Source organism: Larus michahellis, chromosome 2, assembly GCF_964199755.1.
Source record: "Larus michahellis chromosome 2, bLarMic1.1, whole genome shotgun sequence".
Taxonomy (NCBI): Eukaryota; Metazoa; Chordata; class Aves; order Charadriiformes; family Laridae; genus Larus; species Larus michahellis.
The window spans coordinates 108,303,377-108,327,237 of NC_133897.1; the positions used below are offsets into that span (position 1 = coordinate 108,303,377).

Consider the following 23,861-nt stretch of genomic DNA (forward strand, 5'->3'; position numbering starts at 1 on the left):
GATGCATCTCTTCCTCCTGAAGAAATGTTTTTGTTTAGTCTATTTTGGGAAATGACTGCTTCAGCAATTCCTTCCCCTTGCTGGACAAACGAGATACAAATCCATTCCATTATTATTGTGAGTCTCATACTGGGTCTCCAGTATGTTCCCACCAATCCTATTTGGGGGAAATGCGCGCATCTGACTAGAGCTCTTCATATTTTATTACATGAGCATACTGTGCACAGCCAAAAGGAATTTTTACTCAGTCAGTGATGCTTCTTTTGTAATTGCTCTTGAAAAGCACTGATCCAGGTGAGTTCAGTCTCCTGTGGAAAAAAACAACTCATTGCAGCAATCATAGTACATTTATAATTAGTTTAATAAAGCCTCTTTGTTTTATTGCTCCACAGACAGAAATATTGTCTTGCAAAATGACAGACAGTTCTGAGTTGTGATTAAGAATTTAGTACAGCCTTGATACAGCAGATGGAGGACATTAATGTGAATTTACTGTGAAAGAAAAGCACAGTGATGGAGACCAGGGTGGAAAAACAATTCTATATAAACTGAGAGACAGTGACATGCATCCCTTTGGAGATTATTTGCATACACTGTACTGCACTTTTCACATTTTTGTTGGTGCTGATAAAAGGTACTCTCTTACGTAATACATGACATAAAAAAGAAACCATGAATATTACAAGGCCATCTTCCTTTGTGCACCTGCAGTTACACCAAACACTTCATGAACATACATACAACAATATCCACCACTTGTCAACCTAACATCAATTTATTATTTCCAATTATGATGGTAATCACAACCTTTCAAAATTACGGTCAGTCCTCTGGTCAGGCAACCTATGATGTACTATGTGTCTTAACTACACTTTTAAGAAACTCTGCTTTCTGAAACTGCCTTGCATTATAAACAAAGCAATGTAATTCTGGGGTCCAGGTTACACAAAAAAGAAAAGCCCAAACCCCTCATGATTCACCTCCTACTTTATCCCCTCATCCATTTGCTCGACAGGAGTCAGTAAGAGCTATTTCCAGAGTGCTGTTGGACACATCAAAGAAACATTAGCAAATACTGTTATTACTATAAACATAAGTAATTCTGTGGCTTCCAAATCAGGACTATGTGGGTACCAAAGGATGAAGAAACACACCCTTTCCTTTTTAATATCATGTCCGGACTCAGACAATGAGAAAATTATGATCTTTGCAGAACCTGATGTTGCAAATACGCATTGAAGAATGATGGCAGAACTTGAAGAGATGAAAAGCCATCGTCCTACAGGTACGCGCAGAGCTCATATTCAAGCTGCAAGGAGAACACCGAGGTGACGGCTCCTGTCTGGGCAGAGAGCAGCAGTTGCTATTGAAATGCTTACCATTCCGGATGCTGCTAGACGGGCAACCCCTTTGGTTTCAGTAGACTAGCCCTCAGGGCCACCACTGCATTACCAGGGACGGCATCCTGAGCCATAAGGCTGGTAATACACAGGTTTTTATATTGCACGGTTGGGTTTCTGCATCGCACGGAATACCAATGGAGACGGCTTGCGCTTCTAGGGCATGGGTAATTCACATCAAGCTGGTAGAAGCACGCCAGTAATTGCATGTATCCACCTGAAACGTCTCGGATTATTTTGAAGGATGAAACCACGTGTCTGTTTCCACTGATTTTTTTTTTTTTTTAATTCTCTTAGGTGCCGTTATTGAAATACAAACCCATGCATAACTGCTCCTTTTCTACCTCAAAAACTCAAATGTTTTTGAAATTTTACAACAACTTCTCAGTTACTTATTCGGTTCACAGAGCACACACACCCCACACTCCCCTGCCGTGGAATCGTTCGGAGTAGCCTGAGGAAAAAAAACCCTACCGCGGATATCTATTTCTGCCAGCAAAACCCGACTAAAGCCGACCGCGCTCCTTCACATCAGGATCCCACAGGATCCTTCCCGGCAGCACCCCTTTCCCAGCCGCTGCGCTCTCCCTCCGTCCCTCGCACCGCTGAGAGGACGCCCCGCGCCGGCGCCAGGCCTTGGGCCTGCCCCGCTGCCGGCGGTCGGGGACACCGCTTCGGGCCACAACTCCCCGGGAACAGGAGGGCAACAGCCCAAAACGCGACCACCGGCTGCCTTATCGCGGTCACCCTCCCGCCGGGGGTCGCACCCAGGCGGGGTCGGACCCTCCGCACGCGTCCAGCCCCGCGCAACCGCGAAGCCGCCCCGCCGGCTGCCGTAGCGGGGCTCGGCGCGCGGCTGCACGGGAGTTGTAGTTGCTTCTGCTCCCGCCGGCGATCGGCGGGGCGCGCGGCGGCTCCCAGCCTGCCCCGCGCGGCGGAGGGGAGCGGCGGCCCGACGGAGGAAGCGGCGGCGGACTACGTTTCCCGAGGTGCACCGCGCCTGCCGTTGGCCAGGCGGGGCGGGCTGGCGGCGGAACCGGCGGGGCGGTTGAATGCCGGCGGGGCGAGGGGCGCGATGGAGTTGTCATCCCTCGTCAGGAAGCTGGGTAACGGCTGCCTCCTCCCTCCCCGTGGTACCGGGCGCGGCTGCACAGGGGTGCCGCGGCTGTTCCGACCCCTCGGCGGGGGTGCGGCGAGGGGCCTGCGCCCCACCCCCACCCCCCCCCGGCCGGCACAGCGCTGTGGGGGGGTTCGGCCCGTCGGTTGCGTGTGGGGGCCCAGCTGCTGTCCGGGGGAGAGGGGGGCGGAGCGGGGCTGCCCCTGCCCGGCCTCCGCTTGCACACTTACCCCCCGCGCCCCTAGCCCACACCCCCCGGCAGGTTTCTGCCTTCTGCTTTTCGACCCTTCTGCCCCCACCGCTGCAAGCGTGAAGGGGACGGTGGCACACGGAGATGCTTCGCGAATACCGGAGGCTTTCCCCTTCAGGAGCGGTGCCTTTCGAGTCAGTGGGCTCAAGTAGTTTTTTTTGGCCAGTTCGTGAGTCCGAGGCAGCTTTCGGAATCCGGCAGTGTTTTCTGAGTTTGGTTGTATGCTTCAAAAAAAAGGCCATGTTCTTGTTTTACACTTGGCGGCAGATTATATCAGTGTATTTTTTAATATTTCACACTTTTACACCATGCATACATACTTGATTAGCTTGCTGCTGGTCAGTGCAGTCCAATTTGTCATACTGGTAAGCATAATACTGACAGCATAAAAGCTAGCTTTTTTCACAGGTCTTTGGCAGCATTCAGGTTGTCCAAATAAGAATTTTGATGTCAGGTGACTTTATGGGTCTTTTAATTCCCTTTTTTTTTTTTTTTTTTTTTTTTTGGGACAGGTCATGAACTGACAGAGATAAGAGAAAGATCTCTGAAGACTATTCTGTTTAAATTAGATCATAACTTGATTTCGTATGCTGATCTGGTCCATGAAAAAGCGCTTTTCCGTAATCTTTTGGAGTGGTTCAATTTTCCAGTTGTACCAATGAAAGAGGAAGTACTAAATTTTGTGAACAATTTGATAAAGGTATGACATACTAACATTTATTTATATATAAACTATGTGTCTTTAGAATGCTAAAGCTAAATAAAATTGGATATTATTTGGTTTTGTAGCTCCATGTAATGAGATTTTAGAGTGTTTTACAAAGATGTGAATAATAAAACCACTGTGTGCAGACAGAAATGAAAAAATTTGAGTGGCTTGCAATTGGTCATAGGGATAGCAGAAAAAAAAATTGTTTTCTGGGTGTCTACTTTAGTTTCACTGCTTTTTCAGTTTATCAATTAGTGTTTAATTTCTTCTTTGGGACATGATTTGCAGCTAAGCGCTTGCACTGTTCCTGAAAAGTGAAGATTTGAACATTGGTGGAACTTATTTTAAAAAAGTTGAGAAAACATTGCAGAAATTTCAGAGATCTTGTAATACATTCTTATGTTTTAACAATTAAACAGCAGGTATGCAAAGGAAAAAAAAAATCCCATCCTTGAAACTGACGGATGGTCTATAAAAAGGTGAAATCTAACTAAAATTCTGATTATGTTTCTTTCCTTTCCTCCCCATCCTTCAAGGTCAAGAGACCTGGAGACTCCTCAGACTAACTTTGTCAGTTATTTGTCTTAATGTAGCATCCACCTGCTGCCCAGAAGCTGATTGGAATTGGCGCAGTGGAATTCTTCTCTCAGCTTCGTCCCAATGTGAATCCAAACTTGCAGGCTATAATTGATGGGATTGTGGATGGGCTGTTCTTCCTTCCTTCTGGACTTCCTTCTAGTTCTTTACCAGTACATTATCAGACTCAGTCTCAGCCTTCAGTAGATCAGACAGGTAAAGTACAACATATTTTGAAGTGTGATTTATTTAAAATGAAAATAAAGTAAATGAAAAACTTCTAGACTATAAGCGTTGAGGTTTTTAGGCACAGTAGGCGAATTATTCCTGAGAGATCAGTGAAGTGTATGCTAAGCAGATTTTGCCAGAGAAAGTATGATTTTAGCTGAATCAGATAGTGCCATCCCTGTAATGTAATTCTCTGCACAAGAACAGTCCTGTTGTTTGTAATCAGACCTTCTCTGTCCATTTCTTCAGTATGTAACACCTGTTTGCTATAATGTAAAAAGGGCATGAGGGCATAACATAGAACGTGAATTTCCAAAGTCTGCCTGCCTTAATGGCAGCAAGTGTAGCAACTTTGAGCAAATCTGTAGTTAAGCCAGGACGCTTTGCTGCTATTCTTTGCGTAGTAGACTTTAACTTTGAGACCTATTAAAATCTTAAAAAAAAAAAAAAAAGGGCAGTAAGTAAATCTAGTGGAATGATTTTTAAAACTACATTAGTGTTCTATGCACTGTCTGCTTACTTTTGGATAAGTATTTGTCATAGAAAAATATGTAAACTTTGTTTGAAATGTCATATTATTCATGAAGTGTTTCACACATGTGAAGTGCTGTTACTTGGTTCTGCTATCCACCTTATTATCTATCTGTTACGCTGATTTACAGTGCAGTGACTCTTAGATGTAGTCAAAAAGTAAACCCATGTGGTTCTTGTACTGTGCCTTAAAAATTTTAGTACAAAGTATAGAGGAGAAAATTACATACCATGGAGGTCCTTACTTCATCCTCCTGGTTCTTGTGAGAAAGACACTGCTGGTGTAGTAACGGTCACACCACTGTCACTCATACCGTGCAATCTCAGAGATAAAAGTAATTTTCCTGTGGTTTCTGCACCCTGTCTAATGCTTGGAGTTTTAGTTTGCTAGAATTATGTGGTGGCTGTTGATTTATTTTTATTTTTTATTTATTTTTTCCTCCCTGTGCCCACATAAGGGGTTAGCTAGATTTTTACCTAAGATTGCCACTGTATGGGGAATAATACAATATTTTACATCTTTTTGAAAGTACCCAATTGAAGTGTTGTATGTAATTTCTATTTATGCTGCAAATTGTATACACATGTGGATTAAATAATGCGTAGTAACAGGATTGTTATATTTTTATTTCTATTTCAACATCAGTTACTGGGAAAAAATGTAAACTAATAATCTGGGCATTATCTAATCGATCCTTTGAACCAATTATTATGTTCTGAAGAGATTGCTTTTAATATTACATACCTTGTGTATATTTTGTTATACAGTTTGTGTATTAATTACATGTATTTAATAATATACATATTATATATGGGGGGGACAACTTTTCAGTTGACCTGCTGACCTGGAAAGACAGCAGTTTTGGTAGAAAAAGGTTTTAAATAGTTAATTTAAAAAGTTAATTTTATTACTGCATAGGTAGATTAGAGGAAAACATTTTTTTGGCTGCCAGTTCTCCATCAGGCAATACATTTTGTGTAATTGTTTTTGCTGTTGCTTGTATGGTATATAGGGTAATATAAGAAAACGGAAAAAAAACTTTACCATTGCAGAATATGATTGTGAAAATAAACATTGACACTCCTTTTACTCCACTTTCTTGATTCCTTAATAGGTTAAAACTCAAGGGCAAAAGGGAAGCAGTTCAGGAAAAGCATGAAGATAAATGGAATATAGTTTTGTTTGGTTTTGGTTTTGTTTTTTTTTAGTGTACATTTTTTTAACTTAAGTTTATTTGTTTTAGTTCCACCTCAAGAGGAAATATTCACTGGATATTTTTGTCAAGGTAGAAGTGATCTTCCACAGTTAGAAATGCCTCCCAAAAGAACAGTTGGTATGTGTAGTTATAAAATAAGAATATGTTAAGTACAGAAAATGCTTAGAGTTGTAGTTTAGATTGAATTCCATTAAAAATTTTTTTATTGGCTACTTTTTTTCCTGTTGTTATTCTGTGAAATCTAGTATCATCTCACAGAAACTACAATTATAATGTTTATAAAAATGACATTTGTCTTAATAGATCTTTCCCTTTTCTAGTAAATAAGTAGTGTGACTCATTTGAATATGTAAAGTATGTTAAAATATGCTGTGATTGTAAAAAATATTTAAATTTCTAATACTTTGCAGAAGAACTGTGTTCTGTAGTCGTAAGTGGCTGTTTAAGTACCTTTTTATGTCAACAAAAAAAAAGTCTTAAGTACCTTTCTACTTTTCAGAAATCTAGATTAAGTGCTTTAGAAATCTTTACCTTGTATCTAAATGAAAACCAGTGTTAAGCTTTTATTTTTTTTGTCAGTAAGATAATATGAAATATTTAACTGACAAATACAGACCAATGTTATTTTGGCAAGTTTTTGCCTGTACCTATGTCCTAGTAACAGTTCACAGGAGGGTGTCATATTTAACATACACTACAGTGCTGAGAACTAGATTTTAAAATATGACTTTGGGGTTACTGTATGTAAATTACCTGATTACTTTTTTTAGCAGTGTATCATCTATCTTTAGAATTGCACAATAATTATTACAAACTTTAAGTTAAAAATAGCTTTAAAGTTATGTTAGTTAAAAAGCTATTGTGTGTCATAATCTCTTAACAACTATAATTTCTACTGCTCTAAGAGTAAAAGCATGAGGTCAATTTTCCATTTTTAGAGATTGTGCAAATAAATATTCTTTAGTAGCAAAACAAAATTCGAATTTGATATAAAGCATGATGTGAGGGATTGAGTACTCATCCACTAATGCTGTGTTTTCTATTTGTTAACACTTCCTTCATTAAACGTGTTTCATTCTGATTTGAGGTGGCCTTTTTTTTTTTTTTTGTATTGCTGAAAACTCTCATTAGAAGCACTTGAGTTTGTGCGAGTTTGTACAATACCTTTTTTAAAAGGTATTTCTATTTCAGATAGTATATAGTTCATAAGTTTTTGACTTTTGCCTTGGAAATGTACAGTGAAATACTTCTATAAAATATCCTCTCTCTTTTTTGCAGTGAAGTGTTTGAAATTTTCCACGTTTCCTTGGCTAACTCTGACTTCAACAGATAGACATGTTCTTTCATCAAATGAAAGGTATAGTAATAGAAACCGTTTGCTTGTAGTTTTTATTTTTCTTGGGTAAGAGTGGTTCTGAGTTTCTGTCCCCCTGCATCATTAGACTGTTTCTGTAAATAACGTAATGAGTTAACTTTTGATAAATGATCGTAAAAGCTGCACTGAAGTTGGGCAAAGCAGATAAATCATGAGTTGTAATGTAACAGGTTTTCTGTTAATATTGCTCTCCATTCTTTAATTCAGAGAACATATTTTTCTTTGTTTTGTTCATGACACTTCAGTTTTCTAAATTTCTCAAGTGGATCAAAGATTCTATTCAGTTAATTTTAGAACAAGCTGAAATAAAATCATTATTTATTTTACCTTCACAGCCACTTGGCAGAGAAATCCATACTTTCAGTAGCAGCTTAACTAGCTTTAAGCTAATAAGTTTAGGTACAATGCCTTATCCAGGCATTGAGTCATTCAGATCATCTTTCTGCAGTGATTTGTTTTTCTAAATGAGAGTTAAAAACAAAACAGTGTTTGAAGTGGCCCAAGGAAAAGTTCTGTAGTTGGTATTCCTTATGAGTTGACACAGAGCTGTGATAGATTTCTAGCACAGCCAGCAGTGCAGTTATCGTGGACTGGACTATTTAACAATTCTACTCTAGCTGTAAGCTTTTTTGTAATTTTTTTTTTCCCCTTTTGAAAGGTGTCTGCAGCTGGAAAACATCTTTAATATTTAATTTCCTTTATGCCTGAGTCTAGAAAAAGAACACAGATCCTTAAAACTGGACAAGTTTGATTTTTTTACGGTGGTTTCTGAAACAAATAAAAATAGAAAAAAATTAAGTAAAATACCCAAAAGGTTCTTATTATTTACTAATATACATGTTAGAGGATAGCTAATAAATTTCTTCCTTTATGTAACTCCCCACATATGTAATTCAAGTGCTTTTAAGTTATACATGAGCCTTGGTAATGAAAAAACTTTCTTGCTGATAAGAGATTATTTGCTGTATACCACTGAGATAATCACTAGCTTCACAGGGAATTTCCAGTCTTTCTTATGTTAATTTCAAATTCAGAATCAATAAAGTTATTTCTCTTCCGGGAACTTAATTTTACATGGGGTTTGATAACAGCTGGAATTGAGTTTGTGCTTTATTGTGTACAGAATTAGCATAGCTAAAGAATAATTCAAACTTAAAAACAGTACGGCAATAGAATTGCAGCATTTCTTTTCTTTAGATTCTTCAGTGTTGTGATTATAACTTTCTTATAAAGACTTGTTAAAGCTAATGATTACTAGTTGGGTTGTTTTGGTTTTTTTGTTGTTGTAATACATATTTAAATATGAACTGCATTTTTAGCTCTTTGAGAAGTAACAACCAAAGTTTAATTTGGAGTACGTGTGAGCTTCTACAGGATGTGATTATGCAAGATTTTCCTGCTGAGATCTTCCTTCAAAGGCCAAAGATTGTACAGGCAAGAATTCACATAAAGTTTAAGGGTTTTATTGTGTTATAGTATAAGTTGTGCCAAGTAAGAACTGATGTAAATGAAACAATTTGTTTCTAAATGAAATAGCTAAACGGAAGTTCCTCTATGTAAACTCTAGGTGCATAGAGAAGGGGACGTTAGCTATATATTGTATTTAGAAAGTTATTTAGTTGTAATAAGGTACATTGCTGATCAGTAATGAAGTGTGTTGTGAAGTAATACTTTGTTTCTTCTGGATAAGATAAAATTGTGTCACACCCTCTGATGGGCTCCAGTAATGAAAGTAGTGACTTTAGTGGAAATATAATGTGGAACTCAGCTTTTTCTTTAGGACTGATAATCTTGCATTCAGTAAGAAAACAGTAGTTAAACCTATTTATTCTTTCCTGTGATTTCCAAACACTTAGAAACATTTCTGAACTATATTTAGTGAAAGACTCTTGCAGGCATCGTTGTTCATGAAGGTGCATTAATGTTCAGCTACCAGTGTTGATGGTTTTATATTTGCAGAGCCTTTTGTCTATGCTAAACCTGGCTTTTGGAGGAGATGGAAGACATCGGTTGGCATTGCAGGCTGTGTCGTGCCTGCAACAGTTGTGCATCTCCTTGAGAATCAGACTTAACTTTCACAGAGATCCAAGTTTTTCTTCCACAGAGCAAGGTAGGTATTTTTAAATATTTGAAATGCTCTTGTGTTTGCTTTATAGCAAATGTAACCTTCTGAAACTGTTTTGCTAAATTGTGGTGTTCAGTACTATTCATGTTAGTAAATATTTTTTGAGTATTTGCATTATTTTAAAATATTTATTAATTTTTACAGTTTCCTGTGGCTCTCCATTCATCAACTTTTCCTAGTATCCAACCGTTTGTGTGTCAGCAGAAGAGGGATTTTTAACTAAAATTAAATGAAAACTGTAAAATAAAAGTGGGCAAAGTTTCAGAAAAGTTTTCAAGCTATTAGCGCCTAACAACTTAGTTATTAATTTCATGAGCTATGTTAATTTTCTTTTTTTATTCTGCTGTCTGAAAATAGTTTAATAATTTTTTTGGATTTTACAGTCACTAGGGCTATTTCACAACGTTTACATTTTGTAGATTAGTTATAATGATCTTCCTGTTTCCATTTTGTCGGCTGAATTTAATCAATTTTGTTTCTGTAAATTGGTAGTCTGGCTCTCTTCATAAGATGGCCACTGTATTTGGTGTCTTAATAAAGTCTATTGTCTGCTTCTTTCCTAATTCAGTTATAACATCAACAAATCCAATAGCCTTAGTCAAACACAATGTTTGAATTTTAAAACTTAATATTTATGATTCAACTGTAATTTTCAGTGGTTTTGGCTTGGAATTGAGTTTCCAAACTCTGCCACTTGCCAGTGATAGGTTGTCCTAGTTGTCCAATATTTACTTGGTGTTTTCCATATCCTACCTCAGTTACTTTTACTTCACTATGTAGTATATTTCAGAATAATTGATTTCACTAGTGGGAAATATACGGTTTGTGTTCCATAAAGGCACAGCTTCCCAGAATTCATCTATGTCTTACTGTCAAGAAGCAAGAGGTCCTCCTCGTTCTCAAAATGCATCACCTGGAAGTAGTAGCCCTCGTCCATCTGTGATTGGACGGACAGTTCAGCGTCCCAGAGGAGATGGTCAAGATTGGGATGCAGCATCTTCCAGGTGAACAAGTTATTAAGAAATAACTTACCCTTCAATTAAAAATTAATTTTAAAAATTAAATAATTAAATAAATTAATAAAATTAAAAATAATAAAAAAAAAATATCATCAGCTCCCTATCAGTGTGTAGGATGATGCGAGAGTTTTGTTAACCTGTGAAAATTCACAAAGATGTTGAAGAATTGAAGTTTAAGTCTTTAAATGGTGTTCAGAATACATAAGATCAGTTTTACCTGCCACATTTTGTACCCAAACAATATTTTTAATGAAATCTCTTAGTACCAATTGTTATTGCTCGTGTATATATTTGTAAGATGCAGAAAAGCATTTATTCAGACTGTTGCTGTAAAATGAGAGATTTTTCTTTTTCTTCAGCAGATGACCGTATGTTCTTATAAGTTCAACGGTTACCCCATAGGTAACAGTATACGGTATTGTCAAAAATGCAATGCTGTATGAAGATTTCTTTTAAAGTCTTTAAACTTTGTTCTTAAATCTGACAACAAATTTCAGTTGTATATCACCCAAAAATTGAACTCCAATATGAAATTATTAATTGTCTATATATACCCTCAAAATTTTGAGTTTGTGTGTGTTTTTGTTACTCATCTTGACAGACCAGACTTAAAGCTATTGTTCAAGAACCACGTAGCATGTAGCAATTTAAGAGTTCTTGTGAATCCTTACTGTGTCCTTGTTGGTAGTTCTTCTGCATCTGTATGGTATATTGGCTTAGTGATTGACTAACTCCTAGGTATTCAAATAGACTGTGATATTACAGGTGAGAATAGCTCACGTATTAAATTGTAAATGCATCTTGAGAGTCATTACATTAAGAGGTTCTTTTTATTCATCTTAAGTCTAATATATTCGGTTTTTTATTTTGCAACTAATTGGCAATGTAAATGAACTCAAAGCTTTACGTGTTCTGGGACCTGACCATTTTCCCCACCTGAACAGTTCACAGTTTAATAGTAGCTGGTGTATACTGTGTAAGAGATAGGAATGACCCAGCTATCTGTGTAGTAAGAAAATCTGCATAAGAATAAGCACCAATTAAGGCCATGATGAGACATCTACAAACCAGGGAGTGGTGACTTTTATCTTCTTGCATCCTGTGTACTGCTGTAGAGCGGCTCACTGCCTGTGAATCCCATTTCTTACAAAGATTAATTTAGCCCAGAGACAGCATAAAGAAAAACATGATGTTGAATAGGAAATATGATAGAGGGAAATGACGATAGCCTTGCTCTAACATTTCTGGTTTTGATATGGAAGAGCTCCTTTTAGTGAATCTTGTAATTTTCAACATAATTGTAATATAAATTATTTGTTTATTGCCATTTTATATGTAACTCTTCTTTTTCCTTGTTCTTAAATCTTGAGACTCTTCAATCTGTCTGTTTGTCTGTTTCAAATTCTGCCTGGAAACTTAACTTTTCCTCCTCTGAATTGTTTTTATGATTGATACTTCTCCTTCCTTACGCTCTGGTAAGTGCAGTCAACCACTACATAGTGGTGGACTGTTCTATTTTGCTTATAGTCTTCTGTTGACCTCTCAAAGTCAGTTTGCTTTTAAATTCTTAATTGCTGTTCTTTAGACATCTTTTACATTTAGTTAAACAATATAACGTAGCACAGTCATGTCATGATTTAGTTTCTTCAGCTTGTTTAGTAATGAAAAAAAGCAACCAAACAAAAAAAAAACAACTATAAAAGTCATACAGGTTTTTAAAGCAATTCAAGATTACTAAATGTTACTTAGGGTAAGAGAAAATGTTAAAAAAACATTCATTCTGAGTTGTATTAATTATAATGCTGCCAATAGAATTAGTCTCTTTAAAAGCAGTTGGAAAATAATAAAATTATGAACTATATCTAGAGCTTATAATTTTAAAACATAAATATAATAACTATATGTATATTTTGTAATATATATTTGGCTGCACTTAAGGCTTTCTTGGGCAGGTGATATTTTCCATTTTACGGTGGACAAAGAAGTCTTACAGGCTTAAACGTAGGGCACACTTATTTAGTTTTCCTTCTAAGTATTCTTGTGGCTAGACACATAGAATGGTTTTAATGTAGTAGGTATAGGTCAGGCTGAAATTTGATTTATTAAGTGGCCTTGCTTCAAGCAACTGATAGACTTTGTTCATCAAAAATAACATTTCAAATCAACTGATTTTTCTCTTGTAATATCGTATTCATTGCATGTGTATTTCTTGCAGTGCACATTTCTAAGTGCATTTGAAGATGACTGCCAAAACAGTAGGCATTCACTCGTGATGCTATCGGTTCTGACATTTAAAAAAATGACCAAACAAAATCCCCCTCTTCCTGCAACACTGGTGGATAGCAGAGAAAGACTGGGATAGAAGGAAGGATACGCATCAAGGAAGGAGGACGTCAAAATACTTGATGCTATTTTTAACGTCCATACATATATGGGTTTTCTCTTTGCAAGAGTTAAGTATGTCCCCGTTTTTATTTATTTTGTTTTGTTTGTTTGTTGTTTTAAGTGGAAACAGTACTCAGGCAAATATAAGCTCCAGAATCCCTCTGCATTCCCCACTTGAGGTAGGACATATTGACCTACCAGATGTTGAAAATGAGGACACTTTGGAATTACAGATGAAGCAGCTTAGCCTTCCTCAGTTTTGTGTTTCCATCTTGGAAAATGCAGTGCCTCTTCTAAGAACAGGTGAGACAGTTTTGAATTAAGTACTTAACTTATGTATCCTTCCCATCTTTAGTACAAACTTTTTAAAAAGTTGGTGTTATGAGGTGAGTACCTCCAATAAATAAGGTATAGGTGATAACTGATATACTGTAACTAGTTATAACAGTTCTTTTCTAGGGACTTTTTTCAGGTCATGAAGTTCAAATCTTCTGATTGACTTCTGGAATTGCTGCAGAGGTTTCAAGTGCTTTTTACTGATGGTGGGAAGGAGTGGTAGGAAGAAGTGGGTGTGTGGTGGAAAAATGGTGTAGCCGAATAAAATGTTATTCAAGAAGATGAAAAAATAACCACACTTAAAACGTGTTCTGATCTCTTTGAGCATAGGGTTTTCCTACTGTTCAAGAAATAATAAAGAAAAACTCTGTGGGAAGAGGTTTGGTTTTATTCTTATGCATCCAGTAACAAATTATAATTATGTTTTAAGAAATATAAGTAATCATATTCTCATTGCAACTAATAATTTTTATTTTAACTTGCAAAAGTTCTAAATTACAAAGCCTTTTTGAAGGACAGTCTCTTTGCTTGTAGGTTGTCTAAAATAGCTTTTAGTTGTAAAACAATGTCATTCAAAACAGGTATTGGTAAACGTGGTAAGGTTTTCAAATGTAGGAGCTGGAAATGTGTACTTTCTATACTAGAATACTAAAAGTTGTTTTTTTAATAAACCTATCAACATTTCCTGAGCTGGGTAGAGGCTTTAGCTTATAAAAATTGTATGAAATATGTATGAAACTTCCACTTACTGTTGTTTTCATGGTTGTTTATAACTTTTTATGACTTTCTGTTCTGTCACAAATTACTAATTTACTTGTGTATTTCATAGTAACATCAGCATTAATCTGTGTCCACAAGAAGAGTATTCAATCCTCATTTATTGGTAATAAACCAAACTAAAATGAATAAAAGTTTTGTTTTCTCCTTTCAGAATAGTGATATTTAAATATTAATTCTTCACAAGCACATTCTGACATCTTCTCTTTCATTTATAAAGTAAAACTGCAGAAAATGTATTTTCTATCTTTTCCATTTCTGGCACATGTCACTTCAAATCTGCAGAATTAAAATATAGTGAATTTTTCCATCTTTCACGATTCTTTTTTTGCATCTTATCATAGAATTAAAACAGTTTCATTTTCAGATGAAGTTGATCTGTGTTTGTTTCTCTTGCCCTCAGTATTTTTACACTTTTTATACTGTACTAGATAATATTTCTTCTTTCTTCCACTCTGCTGTAATGAGACATAGATTGTAAACAAACAAATATTTTTATCCTGTTCCCGTTGATCTGAAATCGTGCCATCTGAAGGCACATTGTGATGGTGTGAGACAGTGACACACAGTAACACAATGTGTCTTGTGTGGTTATGTTTTCTGAAATACTGCTTCAGTAAAATCAACAGGCATTTTTACTGACATTATTATCACCTTACAGGGTATAGTGTAGATTTTCTGCTTACTGTTTAAATTACTGGGTAAAGAAAAAAAAAACACACCAACAAAACAGCTTACTGTATAATTTGCTTACTTGTATTTTACAATGTAACATATATTTCAGTTAAGCTTAAATTCTGTTCTTTGTGGAGATGTTAATTGGAATTTTTCTTCCTTTGTGCTGGCCTGTCTTGTGAGTGAAGTCATTTCAGAAATCAATAATGGTGTGGGTTGCAGGTTCTTTGATTTTGGTTTTTTTTTGGTTTCTTCTTTTTTTTTTTTTTTGTGATCAGTTTTAAGCTACCATAATAGTCTGAAGTTCAGTGTTAATACTGCACGTCTTAAAGACAATTATTTAAATCCAAACAGCAAAAGATTCGGTTTACAGTCATTGATTATGTCTGTCTTACTGTGCATTTAGTAATAATGAACTCTTAGCAAATACCAATTGCCACAGGTGTTGGGAAATGAGTATTTTCCTGATGCATTCCTGTAAGAATATGGTGGAATGAACTTGCATGTCTGTAGATCATGACAGCTACATCAAAGCATTGTTGTAGGTGTTGTGCTTAGTTATTAACTTAAAAATGTTTCTGAAATTATAATTCAAATTAAAACCACCATTTTTTGATACTTGCATTATTGTGGAGAAATTTGTTAAGTCACCTTTCAAATGTTTTGAACACAGAAATATGATTAAGAATTTGCAAAATAATTGTGAAGAAAAAGTGCTTTTTGGAGTTTCAGGCACGTACTCTTCAAATGGGCAACATTTTGCCTAACATAAATGGAAAACAGCACCTCTGTGAGACCGGAAAAAGCAAGATTTCACAAGGCCCTGTACCATTCTCTGCCATATGCTCACTCAGAGCAGATCACTTGGTCTGCAAATTGCATGAGCTGTGGTCATTGTCACTACATATATAGTCACACACACACTCATATATATATATATTTTTTTTTTCCTCAAGTATATCAACAGGGCTTCTACAGTGTATAGCAATGTACTGCTTACTGCAGGGGGGTTGGACTACGTGACCTTTAAAGGTCCCTTCCAACCCAACACATTCTATGATTCTATGAAAATCTACAAAAGTGACAAAAATAGAAAAAGTGACAAAGAAAATAATGTTCAATCATAACAAGCGGTAGAGCTTGCTTTTTTGCTTTTAAAAAACTGAACAGATTTTGAAGGATGAAAAAGGGACTTAAAAAATAAATTCAGAATTCAGTGGTGTTGTGTGAAATGTGTACATGGGGCAGCATTAGTTTAGTAGAAGTGCACAGGCAAATAAAAATACCACAATTTCAGATTTGGAATAATGCCTTGTTCAAAATAATGTGTTCTAAATATCATAATATAATATTTTTGTCTGTACTTAATTTATCCTCTCATTTGTATTCCTAGGCAGTAGGAGAGTGACGATGGAAGTTCTTGAATTGCTTGTTGAAGACATGTTCCTTATTGGTGATGCTATTTCTGAAAATGTTTGGGAAGATGATAGTCTTTTTGCATTGGAATTGGTAAGACTCTTCAGGCTTTGATCAGCCATATTTAAGAGTCTGCTTTTATAATCACTTTCTGCAGTGATTCATATACATATCTAATCTTCTGCTGAGCTACCCTTTTGAAAATGTAAAATAGTTTATTACTAGTTCTATCACTGGCACATTCTTTTTATTTTAAATGTAAGTTCTTTTACTAGCTGATACTTGAAGTTTCACCTCAAGAAAATAAGTCATGAATTTTGTCTTGTAGTGAAAGGCCATTAAGCAGCCGTTCAGAGAAATGTGTGTAGGGAAGGGGATCTGAGGGAAAAATACTGACTACAAATGTTGGGAGCCAATTTGATGTAAATGACAACTTTCACTTTCTTTACTCCTTATAAACTGTTTAAAATTAGGGAGATAATTGTTTAGATACAAGACTAGAATTGTAAGATATGTGGTATCCTTTTCCTACACAGAACCTATTGATCCCTGCACAGATTTCAGCTCTCCTTAACTCTGCTGCTTGGCTGGGAAAGAAAGGAAAAGGCTTTTGGGCCCAGGAGGGATTCAAAGCAGTAGGGTGCTGTTGACCAAACAACTTAAATTGCTGAAATATGTAACTGAGCATGGTTGAGAGTTGTTATATACATGAAACTTCAAATTAGTGAATTACAAATGAAATAACAGTGGATGACTTGCTTTTTTGAAGACAAGTGAAAGCTGAAACATAAGCCAGCATGGCTTATGCAGGTAACAAATATACCAAAGTTGCAGACTGAAACTTGCCTAAAAACTTGAGTTAAATGTAGTCTTAAATGCACATTAACTCTTAGGCTAGAATTCTTGAAAATACTGAATATGAAACAATGGTATTGCAATAATTATTAATTAAAATATTACTGTAGGCTTCCCTATTCTCTATGTTACAAATGATAATATTTAGATTATTTATAGGCCCTAGCAGTGAATGAGAACTTTTTTATTTGAATTTACTGTACCGATCTGTCAAAATCATATTGATATTAATTATCAAAATAATTAATCAACATCAAGTCAGTACTGAAGATTCTTTGCAGAACATTTAATCTAAGAAGAGTGATATAATCTTTTGTCCAGTTATTGTATGACCTGAATCAGTATATTCCATTGCATATAAATCTGTCAAATTACAGTAGAAGCTTAGCATCATCACACATACATCATACTGATTGTTTTTAGTAGGATAGTGTTTGCTTCTAGGCTACTAACAAGGAAAACTGCAAATAAGCTGGGTAATTGTATGCAATTATATTGATTTTTTTTTTTTAAAAAGGGAAAAAAAGCTTTGTTGATAAAATTTCATTCCATTGTTAGAACTTTGAGATTTATTAGTAAAATATTTTTCAGATATAAAATTCATCTCCCTTTGAAAGTTATCAGTCTGCATCAATTTGTGATGCAGAGCTGGACTGTGCAGTGCAATTCACTAAAGCAATTTTGATAAAGCAGTTGCAAGGCAGGAGATAAAAAATAACTTTTCATCTTTCTTAGTGTTTGAGTAAATAAAAGTAACTGAATGGACAATTTTAGGAAATAATCATTAAACTTACCTTTATATTATTTAGCATTGCATCAAATAAAATTTCTTTTATAGAAAGTAGACTGTTTTTAGAGTTGTTAGGCTTCAGTGCTTAGAAAACATGCCTCCTCTTTGTGTTTTGTATTAGCTCGAAGGGAAGGAGGTCATGTGTCTCCTTTTTAGGAAACTTGAAAGCATTTCTTGCATAACTTTATAGCTTTACATTTCTTTGTTTATCCAATTTTAAAACTCTCCGCTGGAATATCTTTGTGAAAAAGAAGTATTTTGGAAATCCCGTTCAAAAATACTTAAGTTTGTAACTGTTAGGTATTTTGCTGGCGTGTTTATGCTCCCTTCCTCCCAAGTAAAGTTTTTACTGTTTTCCAGTTTTGTCATGTGTACTTCAACGCAGTTTGATTCTGCCATGCCAAAAAATTAGATACTGCAGATTGATGTTAACACCTCAGCTTTTTTTGCATCAGATGACTTTGAGACAGTCATCCCTGTCTGAGGGAGGAATGAACTTTTTGAATCTACTTTTGATTTGAGACTCCATGGTCTTGAAGCAGAGGCTTTCTGCCTCTGCAAACTGCAGTAGGGCAGAGAGAAACTTACTGTTTTGAACTCCTGAAGAGAAAAATGAATCCTTTTCATCTCACTGTGTAATAATACACGTGTGTTGATCCCTGCCCATGGCAGAGGGGTTGGAACAAGCTGATCTTTAAGGTCCCTTCCAACCCAAACCATTCTATGATTCTGTTCTATGAGTCTATAATTTAAAAGACTGATTTGATTTAGTCAATTGCTTCTTGTAGTTTTCTTCAACTCTATTGAGTCAGATGAAGAGTGCTTAATTGCTTAACAGTCATTATCAATTTCTGGAATTAATAAGCTAAATCTCACATGTGCTATTGCTGCCTTAATCATTATTTGGCATTACAAAACTGACAACTGAAATTAATTCTACCATTGTTCTAGTGTCATTAAGTACAAACCTGTCTCTTTCAGGTGACCAAAATTCTAGAAACTAATTTTGTTTTCTCCAGTGCCAGTGAGCTGGCTTTATTCAAACAAAGTGATTCTTAAGCAGGATTTTACGTAATCTGAGAAATGTGCTGCTGTTTCCTTTGAGAATGAATAGGCATAAAAAACATTTGATGTTCTCAAAGTTTGGATTGTGGGTTTTTTTGTTTGTTTAGGGTTTTTTTTTTGTGTTTAGTTTTAAGGTAAAGCTTTATTAGCAGGTTCAAACCAGCTCTTAATATTTCCATATTAAAAGTGAACTTCAAAATAGTTAAAATTCCAAAAGTTCAAAAGGAATTAAGGGAGGGAACAAAAGGGGGGGAGGGAGGAGAGTAAACAGTAATGGGTAATTACTGACTAAAGTATTCAGAACTGCAAATGAAAGTAGTGTGAGATCTAGAACTAATGCACATTTCTTTTCAGATGACAAACAAAATGCTGTGTATTTTGTACCATTTCTGCATTTTAAAATGATTTTGTATAATTGGCATAATTAATGATGCTATGGGTGCTGTATAAACACTGTAAAGACACAGTAATGTTTCAATTATTTCTAATGCTTGTGTTTCTGATTTTGTTTTCAGAAAGACAAATTGCTTCTGGTCTTGGGTTTGCTTGGAGAAACTATTTTATATCACCAAACCAATACAAGTACAGAGCAGCCTGAGATCATGTTGGTGCATCACAGAATGGCATTTATTAGCGTTTCACTCTTCACTGTTAGATTGCTACAAATACTTCTCCCTGTAGAAAAGGTATGCCATCACTAATTTAAAGTGATTGTCTTTTGAGTTTGCATTTTAAGAGGGCAAAAAGTGGTATTTCCTCAGTGATTTAATACTGGGAGAATAGCCACTGGACAGAGAAATTAATCTGATTTACATTGGCTGATATATGATCACAGAAGGCAACTTGGTCCGTTTTTTGGTTATTGGTGAATTCTGCAGAATCTTCTGCAGATTTCAAGTCTTCAAAAAACATTTTTAATACATTTTTAAATAATTTTTTGAAATTCAGTGTTCTTTTTCCTCCTATAGTGTTTTTTCTGGTATGATGCATGGTTTGCAAAGCTATGCTGCCCCCTGCTCGTTTATAGTATGCGTGCAAGTAAGACTAGAACTACATAGTGTTTAAATCGTAACTCTTAATCTGATGGAATATAGTAAGCAATTATGCTTCATACGTCGTAGTGATTTTAATTATTCTTTGCTTCCAATGCTCTTTAAAAGTTCTGTTGTAGCTCTGAAGAGAAGCTTTTTGGTGTTTGGTTGTTTTTTTTCTTTTCCCCCACAGTTTATTTCAGATGGGCAGATCTGATGTTTGCAAATTTTTGTGGGATGGAAAGTGTTAGATGATGTTTCAACTTGTATCGGTTTACATTTTTTCAGGATTAGTTCTTATTACAGTGTAGCTTTTTTTAGACATTCTTCAATCTGATTAGTAGGTTGATTTTATGTTACAGGCTTTTTGTCACAAATATTAACTCCTTTAGTATTAATATAAGTAGTGTCTTGTACCTGCAAATAAGTGCAGACATAAAAATTATAAAAAGTTATTAGATTAGTGTCTTTATGATCTTATGTACATAATACAAAATTTGAATTCTGTGTATGACAGGAGTTGGAAAAAAGTTAATTTGAAGTCAAAATTTTAATTGAAGGAATACTGAACACTTGCAATAAAAAAAAAAAAAAAAAAAACCACACAAAAAAAAAAAACAAACAAAAAAACCCCAAACCAACAACAACAGAAATCCCATTTCTTAGTATGTGATATTACTATGTGGAATTGTAGACAGCTATTTAGTAAATACAGAAATAATCGTGGCCTATGTATTCTCTGCCATCTAGTGGTTAGACAGCCAATTGACCCTGACCAGTGGTGTGTGTGGTTAGTGCTGTGGCTGGATCATACACAGCTTTTGTGACTGGTGGCAGGTCTGATATCTAATGACCTCTCACTTTTTAATTAAAAAAAAAATTTTTCATACAGATCTCACTTGATATGTATTTCTTTCTCTAACTTTTAATTAGCAGCAATAGTGATTGTACTTGTTGAATGACTACAAGTGCTGTTGTTGGTTTTACGGTATTTCCAGGCTGTTATTCTGACAATTGTTTTCTTTTTCAAAGGCGAGTAAAGTTGTACAAAAGAGTTTGCTGAGCGCTTTGTTTCTTCTCTCTCTGGACTTGTCCTTTTCCTTGGAACACCCAAGCATTCATGAATCCATTGCAGCTTATCTGGAGCAGATGAGTACTGAGAACTACAGTATTTATAAACAAGCTTCAGAAGCTGCATATTCAATCGAATGCACTTGTAGCTTTATGATTGAAGTTCATAAGAAGGTGTGGAATTTTATTATATAGAATACTCCCTGCATGCAAATTTCTTTCTTCCACTTCCCTTTCTCTGCGGTAAAAACTATAGTCTAGCATAGCCAAAGAAAATCCTTAGGTATGAGTATTCTGTACCATTCAAGGTTTAATTAATTTATATTTGTTTTCACTAATACTGCTCATAATATTTGTAAAAATATTATCCTAAGTAAAAACAAAGAAATAAACATGTGGAAATTGGAAGTGGTCACAAGACCTTTTATGGGCAAAGCAGTAAGAAGTGTATATGTGTGTGTGTATGTTGCCTAGTATTCAAATAGTTCAGAAAATTTTAATTCCCAACTACTTTTCAATTGTAGCTCTGATAAACAACTACTTCTAGACTGTGTGAGATTTGTCTATTTCACTTTGTTATGATGACGACTGATATCTTTGCCTTTTTAGAGATTCCAGCACAGTACAGAAATATTTTTCTCCATTATCCAAATGGACAAGTAATTGTGCAAAATACTGATTCCATCGATACTTAAAGAAATGAATAAAATATAGCAATATAAATGTAGTGCTATCTTAAATCTGAGTTAACCTATCTTTTATATAGGCAGGTTCTGAACTTGATAGGAACAATACTTTGCTCATAAAATACTGTTTACAATGAAGTTAAGTGCATCAAATTTAAACGGCTCCTGTTTAATGTATTTGGAAACCAAAAATATGAAGACACATGTCCTTAAATTAAATAAAACCAAACGCACACAAACCTGGTCTTTAATATTAATGATGAATTGTTAAAAGTTTAATAGTTAAATATTTCGTTATGGTCTTCTCACATAAAATGCATATTGAGTTAAAAAATAATAATTTGATTAAAAGCATAAAGTATTTAAGGATGAGTCTATTCTTGGGCCTTTTAGAAAGTGTTTTGAATAGAGTTATAGTATTGTTGCTGTAAAATGTTACACATACATTATTCCCATTGAGTTTAATAGAAGTTTTTCTGGATTCAGCAGCTGAAGGGTTTTTCAGCTCCTAGGAGTAGGTTATAAAATTTATTTGTTGGCAGTCTATTGAATTTGTTGATCAGGTTAATTATAAACTCTGTGAAAGGCTGAACCAAACCCTAGTTAACAGATGTATTAAATGATGATAAATTCTGAAAGATTATGCAATAACATTGTATACTTTTAGTATACATTCTCATTCTCTTCATTTTACTTCGCAGGGGGACAGGAACCTTTCTGAATTAGTAGAATTGGCAGATCAGGCCTTAAGTAGTCTACCCTACCATCAACACTTTCCCTTTCTTCAGGAATGCGTTCGCATATGCTCAAATATGTAAGTACATTACTATTTAAAACTTTTACTTGAGACAATACAATCCTTTTTCTGGATAACCTTTCTTAAGTAGAAGCTCAACTTGTTTGTTTCCTTTATTTGAATAATGGTTTTCATTTAGCCATTGAAAGGTCTCTTCTAAATAATTTGTGTCATTCTGTAGTAGATTTATTGAAAATTGAATTTCAGGTGCTAAAAAAACCTAATGTTTTATTCTTTTCCATGTATAAGTTTTTATGATTTTTGTATATAAAGTTGTGACTTACAAAGAAGCAGTCTTAAAACGCTTTAACCTGTCTTTTAAACTTTTTAAAATTCCTTTGTTCCAAGTGTATTTGTGTAACTTACTTTTATTTTACTTTCAGAAATCCTAAAGGGCTTATTTTATTTTAGACGCTGTGTAACAGAATATGGCATCTCTTTTATTAAACAGCATGTTGTTATTGCTTTTTAGATTTTTCCATGTCTTTAATTAGAGAATTTAAGTTACCCTGTGGTGCCTGGAAAAGTTCTATATTGAACACTTAATTAGAAATACAAAATCTTAATTTTATACTGTTTCAGAATTTGACTTTAGGGATTTTTTTCAAAGGAAACTACATTTAAGAGCTCTCTAATATTGTTTTTAAATTATGAAATGTCAAAACACTTTAGTGTTCTAATGCTTTTAAAATTAATTATTGTTTGATTACTGTTCCAGGCAACAGGAAATTCACTTCAATTTTTTAAGTAACATAAATTTACTTAGTGATATCAAGGTGGACTTTTACCTCTAGAAGGAAAATATTCTAAAAGCATAGAAATTTTTTTATAATCATACACCATGATCTGAAGAGCCTATTGAAGCTCAATAGAATTTTGTGTTTTCAGATGAACATAAATGTTTGTCAGGTTCCTAATTTTGTTGAGAGAATTTCAAAAAACTATGGTCTTTGATTACCTCCATGTATAAAAAAAAAAAAAAGATATACAAATATGAAGATTGATACTTTGGTTTTGGCAAATATATTGTGATCTCTGAACTTCTGTCTGTAAAGTCGTTTTTCAGGATATATAACTTTTCAGGAAGTATTTTTCAGAGATTTACCTGAAATTTAACAGGAAAATATTTGCAGACATCTTTGGGTACTGTAAAATAAATAAGTTAAATGAATTATTTTTCATTTTTAGTTGGAAGTCTGCCGATGCTGACTCATTGCTCCAGGCTGAGGGTCAGAAGGTGCTTCTCCGTCTATTGTCTCATCCTTTGCTGAATATAAAAACTGAAGCCTATCGCTGCTGTTTGGAAGTGGTTAAGGTTAGAATTAATGCTTAATGCTCTTGGTGATGTGCTAAGTAATGTGGATTATATGATTTCCTCATTAAAAGCAGTTTTTAATGCAAATACTGTTTACCGTGTTATATGCTGTGAAA

General features: G+C 35.1%; 1 protein-coding gene across 2 annotated transcripts in view; it reads left to right on the top strand.

The window, feature by feature from the left end:
- Positions 1-2,414: 2,414 nt before the first annotated feature.
- Positions 2,415-23,861, top strand: part of RTTN (rotatin) — an 80,596-nt gene continuing 59,149 nt past the window's right edge. The window contains exons 1-14 of one of the 2 annotated variants that reach the window (XM_074576545.1): positions 2,415-2,506; positions 3,280-3,467; positions 4,070-4,268; positions 6,056-6,145; positions 7,307-7,385; positions 8,723-8,837; positions 9,363-9,513; positions 10,367-10,532; positions 13,054-13,235; positions 16,114-16,229; positions 19,362-19,532; positions 20,910-21,122; positions 22,336-22,448; positions 23,619-23,745. In XM_074576545.1, the coding sequence (XP_074432646.1) occupies positions 2,476-2,506; positions 3,280-3,467; positions 4,070-4,268; positions 6,056-6,145; positions 7,307-7,385; positions 8,723-8,837; positions 9,363-9,513; positions 10,367-10,532; positions 13,054-13,235; positions 16,114-16,229; positions 19,362-19,532; positions 20,910-21,122; positions 22,336-22,448; positions 23,619-23,745 (1,941 nt within the window). In that variant the 5' untranslated portion in view covers positions 2,415-2,475. The remainder of the gene's footprint in view (positions 2,507-3,279; positions 3,468-4,069; positions 4,269-6,055; positions 6,146-7,306; positions 7,386-8,722; positions 8,838-9,362; positions 9,514-10,366; positions 10,533-13,053; positions 13,236-16,113; positions 16,230-19,361; positions 19,533-20,909; positions 21,123-22,335; positions 22,449-23,618; positions 23,746-23,861) is intronic. The other variant, XM_074576546.1, reaches the window with a different exon arrangement.